The 9,410-nt window shown below is 36.5% G+C and overlaps 1 protein-coding gene across 1 annotated transcript; it reads left to right on the forward strand.

Annotated features, from left to right (window-relative positions):
* The first annotated feature begins 439 nt into the window (after positions 1–439).
* LOC134718034 (uncharacterized) lies at positions 440–1,960 on the forward strand. The gene has a single exon (XM_063580536.1). It carries the CDS (start codon positions 440–442, stop codon positions 1,958–1,960), a length of 1,521 nt encoding a protein of 506 aa, XP_063436606.1.
* The last annotated feature ends 7,450 nt before the right edge of the window (positions 1,961–9,410 follow it).

Raw genomic sequence — 9,410 nt, forward strand, 5'->3', positions numbered from 1 at the left:
AAGCTGCTTTGGCTTCGAAATCATCTAAACGGGAGGTCGGATGGACCCGGTTCGATCAATCGGCTGGTCATGTCGAGCTGTTCAGTTAATCCTCAACAATAAGCTTTCTTGTAACAGTTTTCATAATATACACATGTATTTTAAATTAAGCTATTTATATTTTGGATAACTGAAGAAGGCGATGGCTCATGGGTCAATCAAGTGGTACGCTTTCTTTTTCGCTTGATGGATACGCTCTGCTTGAGTATACTATTCTTGGAACATCTGGTGCTTTCCGCAGTGGATCTTGGGTGCTGATTTTGAGGACCAGCTACATTATATTTGGAGCTCGTTTTCAGCATTAGCACTCGATCCCGGTTCGCCACGGAAACACAGCATCGCCCTTGTAGGCACTCCGAGGTGGGTGGATGGCAAGAATGGTGAATCTTTCTCCTTTCATATGGCACAACAAAACAAACCCTCTAAATCAGCTTTAATACACAAGAAAAGAAAATGTGATGATTCAGAGCCCTGTCGGGAAGATGACAGTTGGCCCAGATTTATTGTAATAAAAGGAACAGAAGAAAAACCAATTTCAAAAATATCGCCCTTTGTAATTCACAAACAAATTCAAAGCGTTGCTGGTACTGTTAAAAAAGTTTCAAAAATGAGATCTGGCAATTTGTTGGTTGAATGTTCCAACAAAAGTCAATCAACAAATTTACTTACAATGTCTACAATATCAAACTTTCCTGTTTCTGCCTCTCCTCATAACAGTTTGAACAGCTGTAAGGGGATCATTCGAGACAGAAGTCAATACCTTGGTGACCTTACCGTGGAAGAAATCGGTGAGGAACTTTCAAGCCAAGGTGTAACTAATGTTATTAGATTTCAAATTAAAAAGAATGGAAATATAATCAAATTAAATACTTATCTTTTGACCTTTAGAACTCCAACTCCTCCTCCATCTATTACTTTAGGTTGCTTCGGAATCAGAGTTGACATGTTTATCCCTAACCCAATTCGATGCTTTACTTGTCAAAAGTTTGGTCATGGAAGCAAACAATGTCGTGGTAAGCAGAGATGCTTCAAGTGTTCTGACGAAGGACACGAGGGAACAAACTGTCACTCTGAATCTTCTAAATGTGTAAACTGTGGTGAATCCCATTTTTCATCGTCTAGGGACTGCCCTGTTTACCTTAAAGAAAAAAATATTATTAAAATTAAAACAGAAAGAAACATTAGTTACCCAGAAGCTAAACAGATAGCTTCTGTTTCGAATGATCTCCTTGTTTCAAACAGACCATCGTACGCCAGCAAAGTTGTCCGCTCATTCAGTCACGAGAATACACAAACTCGCATGACTTGGCCAATTGATGCGGACAATTTTAAAATGCTGCCTGTTGAAACAGAACCTACCGATAGAATATTAATTCCAAGAAAACCAATATCTTCCAAAACCAGTACTCAGTCAACTCAATCTTCCCTACAGAGCTCACTATCATCACCAAACAAAAATGAGAAAAAAAAATCAAATAAAAAAGAAACAGTAGAAATACACAATTGGAGCGGTGAATCTGTCTGGGATCTTCCCAATGACATAGATGATTCTTCCACCTCCAAAAGTCTTCCTTCATCTGCATCCAAGAAGGTATCTTCTTCGTCCAGTACACAGTCTACCAGAGCCCCATCTCCTCTTCGTTCTCAAGAAAAGAAGGATGTCCAAAAGAAGCCAGGAAATACATCCTCTCAGAAGTCTTCTGATTCGAGGTCGCGGGGTAGGGGTCGAGGCGGAGTAACACCAGCTGCGCGTAGTCCTGAAGATCGACGACTCTCCTCGCACAACAGATTTTCAACACTTATCATCGAAACTGAAATGGAAACTGAAAGTGTTCCGCCACTCGAAAGATCACGATCTCAGGGTGAGCGAAATAAGAATGCCGGCAAACTCGACAGCATTCGCCCTTCTTTTAAAAAATAATGACAAATATAATCCAATGGAATTGCCGAGGTCTTAAAATAAATCTTCTCGAGTTAACACTTCTAGTTCAGTCTTTTTTACCTATTGCATTTTGTCTTCAAGAAACTCATCTAAAAGAAAGTGACAACGTATCTTTAAAAGGATACAACATGTATAGCACATTTTCTAAGGTAGATGAACGTGCTGCAGGCGGATCATCCATTTTTGTGAAGGACAACGTCATTCATAGCACAGTCCAACTCACAACGGATCTGCAAGCAGTTGCAATTCGTTTATCATTAGACAAAACAATTACATTATGTTCGATATATATTCCACCTAATTCCATTATCGATAAAGCAAAACTCAAAAACCTCACTGATCAATTACCCTCACCATTTATACTTATGGGCGACTTCAATGCCCACAATCCATTATGGGGTAGCAAGACTCATAATGCCAAAGGTAAGATCATTGAGGACTTTGTCTCTCAAGAAGGATTATGCATTTTTAATGATGGATCTAATACGTATCTTCATCCTGGAAACGGGTCTTATTCTTCTATTGATATCACTATATGCGATCCCTCTCTGCTTCTGGATTATTCATGGCGTGTTCATGATGATCTATGCGGAAGTGATCATTTTCCAATAGTACTTGAACATCTTTTTAATTCTGCCCAACAGAGAGTACCACGTTGGAAACTTGACAAGGCGGACTGGTCACTGTTTGAGAATCTCTGTCGAGCGGAACTTCAGTCAAAGATGTTTGAGACTGTGCAAGATCCAATTTTAACTTTTAATACAGTTCTAACGTCAATTGCTGACAGAACTATTCCTAAGACCTCGGCAAATCCAAAACATCCCAGTAAACCGTGGTTTGATGACGCATGTGATCAAGCCATAGGTGACCGTAAAAAATCTGAAAGACGGTTCAATCAACAACCAACGACGGAAAACCTGAGTAATTTCCGTATTTTTCGCGCTAAGGCACGGCGGACTTGTAGGCAAGCCCGACGAACATCCTGGAAAAAATTTGTCTCGGGGATTACATCTCGCACTCCGATGACAAAAGTTTGGAATATGGTAAATAAAATAAAAGGTAAAAATTCTAAAGCCACTGTAAAACATTTGAAAGACGGCACTACTTTATTAACATCTGAAAAGGATATTGCCAACAAACTTGGTGAAACTTTTGCAAAGTCTTCTTGTAACAACTACAGGGAAGACTTTAAAAAAATTAAAAAACAAAAAGAAAAAATTAAATTAAACTTTAAATCAAAAAATGGTGAAAATTATAATAAACTATTTTCTCTTGAAGAACTTAAAACATCTCTGTCAAAAGCCCATGATACAGCTTGTGGGCCTGATAATATTCACTACCAACTCTTAAAACACTTGCCAGATTCCTCGCTAGAAGCTCTCTTGCAGCTCATGAATAACATCTGGGAATCTGGTGATTTACCATCAATCTGGAAGCTTGCAACCGTCGTGCCTATTCCAAAACCAAGTAAAGATCATACGGATCCTATTAATTATCGACCAATTGCTCTTACCAGTTGTGTCTGTAAAACACTCGAACGGATGGTCAATGATCGCCTTGTTTGGTTCCTGGAATCCAATGGACTATTAGCCAATATCCAGTGTGGATTCCGACAGGGTCGCAGTACTCTTGATCATCTTGTTCGATTCGAATCATTTGTCCGTAATGGTTTTGCGAAAAATGAGCATGTGGTGTCGGTCTTTTTCGACCTTGAGAAGGCCTATGATACTGCATGGAAATATGGTATTTTAAAAGATCTATTTGATATGGGGTTGAAAGGCAATATGCCTAATTTTATTTCTAATTTTCTCTCTAACAGACAATTTAATGTTAGAGTTAATTCGACCATGTCTGATCTTTATGATCAAGAGATGGGTGTCCCTCAGGGCAGTATTTTATCTGTTACATTATTTAGTCTTAAAATCAACAGCCTTGTTGAAGTTTTAAAAAGTAATATTGAAGGTTCATTGTACGTTGATGATTTTTTAATATGTTACAGAGGCAAAAATATGAATAACATTGAAAGACAATTACAATTATGTCTTGGAAGAATTGAAAAATGGGCCTCGGAAAATGGTTTTAAATTTTCCACTTCAAAAACGGTCGGGATGCATTTTTGTAACAAAAGAAAATTGCATCTTGATATAGAACTAACTTTGTACGGCAACCCAATTAAAATGGTTGATGAAACCAAATTTCTTGGTTTACTTTTCGATAAAAAGTTAACCTTTCTACCCCATATCAAAATGTTAAAAGCGAGATGTTTAAAAGCTTTAGATATTTTAAAAGTTGTCGGCAGCACTGACTGGGGTGCTGATCGCAACATTTTACTCAATTTATATAGATCTCTTGTTAGATCGAAACTAGATTATGGCTCTATAGTGTATGGCTCTGCAAGGAAGTCCTACATACAGATTCTCGATGCTGTGCATCACCAAGGTTTGCGTCTCTGTCTTGGCGCATTTAAAACCTCACCAGTTGAGTCTGTATGTAGAGGCTGATGAGCACTCACTCACTGACAGACGTTTGAAGCTTGGACTTCAATATGCTGTCAAACTAAAAGCGCATTCAGATAATCCAGCCTACAGCTGTGTTTTTAATCCGATTTATGAAGATATTTTTGCAAAACATGAAAATAAAATTCCTCCGTTAGGTTTACGTTTAAAACCACATTTAGCTTCTTTTGATTTAAAATCTGTTGCTCAAGTTCAAACTTGCAAATGTCCTCCATGGGAACTTCCCAAACCAAAAATGATATTTGACCTCCGTGAACACAATAAAAATAAAACAAATCCTCTTTTAATTCAGCAACACTATGCTGAAATTAAAGCCGATTATCTCGATTTTTCAACTGTCTATACTGATGGATCAAAAGATGGTGATAGAGTTGCATCTGCTGCTGTCTTCGGGGACAGAGCTGCAACCCTCCGTTTGCCATCTGATGCATCCATCTTTACTGCTGAAGCAGAAGCAATAATTTTGGCTTTGAAATTTATTGCTTCTTCAGATAAATCCAAATTTATTATATGTTCGGATTCACTTTCATGCTTACAAGCTATACGAAATACTAAAATTAAAAACCCAACAATCCTGAAAATTTTATATATAATGAGGAATTTAAAAATTCTTCTGAAAGAAATAATATTTCTATGGGTTCCGAGTCATGTTGGAATCCTTGGAAACACAGCTGTAGACCTTGAGGCAAAGAATGCCCTTGGTGACCCTCTATCTAACTGTGATATACCATATACTGATTTTAAATCTAATATTAGAGAATATGTTTTTAATATATTGAAAAATAAATGGAGTAAAAAAGACGATAATAAATTGCATGAAATTAAACCTAATTTAGGCAAACCTTTTGATAATATTATGTGCAGAAAAGATCAGTGTGTTATTACTAGATGTCGTATTGGTCATACTAGAATAACACACGAGTATCTTTTAAAGAATGAAGATGAACCACAATGTGTTCCTTGCAACTGCAAGTATACTATTAAACATGTTTTAATTAATTGTATTGACTTTGCTGATATTCGTAAGAAGCATTTCAATGTCAATAATATGTATGATTTATTTAATAATGTTCCATTTACAAATATTGTTGCTTTTTTAAAAGAAATTGGAATTTATTATAAAATATAAAAATGTTATTATATTTAAATCGGTTTTAATTTTTATCACGTTATTTTACTGTTGATTTTTATTTGTATATAATCAATTTGCTTTAGTCAAGAATTTTAGTGTATTGAAGGACCTTTTGTCTTATTTTAAAAATATGCTTTAAATTGTAAAAATATTCGAATTAGCTCTCGCCGCGATATAGCCTTTTTGTGCTAATGCGGCGTAAAGCAACCAACAACAATCAATACTAAAAGAGTAAAAAGAGACAGACAACCTGAATGGTTCAATAATGAAATTGCATATGCCAGAAAAATACCATAAATTAGGAAAGTGGTCCGAGTTCAAATTTTGGCGAAACAGGACAAAACACATAATCGATGAATCAAAAATAAATTTGTATTCAAAGATGGTAAAAGATTCAAAAGCATCTAAAGATTTGTGGAAATGTATTCACAGTCTAAACCCATCCCAACAAGAAAAGCCATATGAACTTTTAAATGAAGATGGTATTAAAACTAATAATGTCAGGGACATTTGTAATGTTTTAATAAGTTTTTTACATCTTGTGTTGAAAACCTGATGACTGACAGATGTATGAGCAAAAATAATGATTATGAAAATTAAATAACTTTGTACAAAAGAAATGAAAATTAAATAACTTTGTACAAAAGAAATTTACTAAGTCAAAACATGTAAAATTTTCAATTCCACCAGTCACAATAAAAAAATCCTATATTCTGAAATGGTCATACCAGATCAACATCCCAATATTCGAGAGAAAAAGTTCCTGTATCCAGAAATGGTTATTCCAGAGATCCCAGGGTCCCATTGAAGGTCATATCCCCCGCTGTATATGGCCAACAAACTTAAGAAATGCATTGCAATTCATACAATTTTGCAGATTCTTCAAACACCAGAAGAATTAGAGGAATATAATAGACTTTGTCGAAGGATTTAAAGAGCCAAAAGTAAGAACTATTGGTGGGGGAAAACTGTTGGAAATAGGTACAAGGCTAACAGTTTCTAATGTACAGATCAAAAGGGTATGTTTTATCTTGAAATGTCAAATAGGACTATACATTTAAAATGTCTGTGGGATGGTAGCATGGAACTTTCAAATATCCTTACAACCAAGAACCATTTTGTAGGTTATTGTGCATAATGGTAATACATCCATACTGAAACTAGAGGCTCTTAAGAGCATGCGTCACTCACCTTGGTCTATGTGCTGTTAATAATTTGCTGCCCCTGAATTGAAAATTTCAAGGAAATTCTGCTAGTTTGGTTATTTTCTTGAATTGTATTATAGAAACAGATACACTGTATACAGCAAAAACGTTCAGCAAAGTAAGATTTACAAATAAGTCAACATGACCAAAATGGTCAGTAAACCCCTTTTTGGAGTTATAGCCCTTTATAGTCAATTTTTAACCATTTTTTCGCAAGTCTTTGTAATCTTTTAGAAAAGTCTTCTCTGAAACTACTGGGCCATTTTAACCAAACTTGGCAACAATCATCAACTAGTAAAAGAATGTGTCTGTTGACTCGGGTAACCAACCAAGATGTCTGCCATGGCTAAAAATAAAACATAGGGGTAAAATGCAGTTTTTTTGTCTTAACAATCAAAGCATTTAGAGCAAGTCAGACAAGAGGTGAAATTGCTTACCAGGTAAAGATCAATCTACCCTGGAATTTCCAGATGAATCAGATCATCGATTGTTAAGTTGCTGCCCATGAATTGGTTATTTTTAGGGGGAAATTTTGCCGTTTGTTTTTATTATCTTGAATATTATTATGGATAGCCATCTTGGTTGGTTTGCACATTTTTTAAACAAGTTACCCAAATGATGATTTGGTTAAATTTGGCCATGTAGTTTCAAAAAAGATTTGTTTAAACGTTAAAGACTATGGACGCCAGACGATTGATTGTTGGTTGCTTAACGTCCAGTGGCAAATATTTCATGCATATTCAGGACGAAAACAAGTTCACATTGAAAACAATAGGCAGGTTGATACAATAGAGGCCATCTGGGATGATGTTCGGGGAAATTTGGACTGCCACTGGAAAATGAGTGTAAAGTGTAAAACAGTTCTTGTCCATTCGTTTTTGATGCGTTTTGTTTTTTGATTTTGCCATGTGATTATGGACTTTCCAAATTGATTTTCCTCCGAGTTCAGTATTTTTGTGATTTTACTTTTTTTTTTTGGATAGGGACAGAAATCTTGCCTTGCAACAGGCCACCTACGGACCGCTCAAAGAGTTGTTGCAAGGGTTATTAACGTGCAAAGAGCGTGGCACTCTCTTTACACGAGGCATCGGATTTAACGTCCCCCTTCTGACCAGACGTGACTGCGAACTTGATACATCCCGCACAGCCAAGCGGACGCCCCACTTCGTCAAGCGTTTTACTGCCGGTCTGGAGAAGACCAAGTGACCATATGTCTATACCAAAGTCACCCTTGGGGTCGAAGTCAGACGAAGATGTACACCACGTGATGACAAAAGCTCATTTGCCAGGCGTGCTAAAAAAAAAATCAACAAAATTCAATTATATAACTTCCCCGACTACCCTCCCACATACATTTGAATGGAATTACACTAATGTAGATCTTCTTGTTTTAATGCCTTGCATCAACTAGATAGATAAAAGTTAAATGCATTTAAGATGATCATCTTTCTTTGTTTTTGAAGGGCAATGTATGTATGTATGTATGTTCTGTATCTTCCTCCAGTCCTTTAGTGGGAGCACAGCCAATAAGTCTTTAGTCTTGTTTTTCCTTTCTGCAGAAGGTGTAAAAATAAACAAACACCTGAATTACTTTGATACCGTCCACTAACTGACTTAGATAAACTCTTTAACTCACCTAAAGTTATGAAGATACCTCTTGTCCATGTCAATTTCCGATTTTATTCTGTTATTACACTCTTTTTATAGCGAATTACTTCCCTTTGTCAATCGTCGTCTGGTTCAATACTGGACATATTAAAATATATGGAAATAACTAAAAGCTGATGGCTTGTTTTGGATCAATTATTTATCAATGCACAGTCGCCTTAAGATTCCACAATTAAATAAAAATTAGGGAAATAAAATATTTCTAGTAGTGATATATAGAATAATGAAAGCTGGCGACGGGGATCAATGACATGCAAATTCTCACTGATTGTTGTCATTGATTGATTCTTAATGAAACACACTTGTTTTTACAAACTCACTGTCAGGTTCAAAACAAAGACAATGATGTACGAATTGTACTTTACTAGTGTCTGTAGACATGTCAGTTATACTGAATAAACTGACTGAAAACTTAAAGTTTACAATTATCAATAAAAATAGATACATATTATTGTATTCCAGTATTCTTCTATGCAAATCAAGGAAAAAAAAATAAATTGGACGCGTCAATGCAGATACTCGGGTATTTTATAATCAAACTTCAACATTCTGCTTGCATAAAAATACAACTGCAACTAAACAACAATAAGGGGGGAGGGTGAATAAAAAGCAGAGCGAATGGACAGACATTTTGTCTTGCAACAGGCCACCAACGGACCCCTCAAAGAGTTGTCGCAAGGGTTCTTAACGTGCAAAGAGCGTGGCACTCTCTTTGCACGAGGCATCGGATTTAACGTCCCCTTCTGACCGGACGTGACTGCGAACTTGATACATCCCGCACAGCCAAACGGACGCCCCACTTCGGCAAGCGTTTTACTGCCGATCGGGAGAAGACCAATTGACCATATTTCTATACCCCAGTCACCCTTGGGGTGGCCACCAATGGGTCTTCAATGTAGCGAGAATAC

The sequence above is a fragment of the Mytilus trossulus genome, chromosome 5, assembly GCF_036588685.1.
Source record: "Mytilus trossulus isolate FHL-02 chromosome 5, PNRI_Mtr1.1.1.hap1, whole genome shotgun sequence".
Classification (NCBI taxonomy): domain Eukaryota; kingdom Metazoa; phylum Mollusca; class Bivalvia; order Mytilida; family Mytilidae; genus Mytilus; species Mytilus trossulus.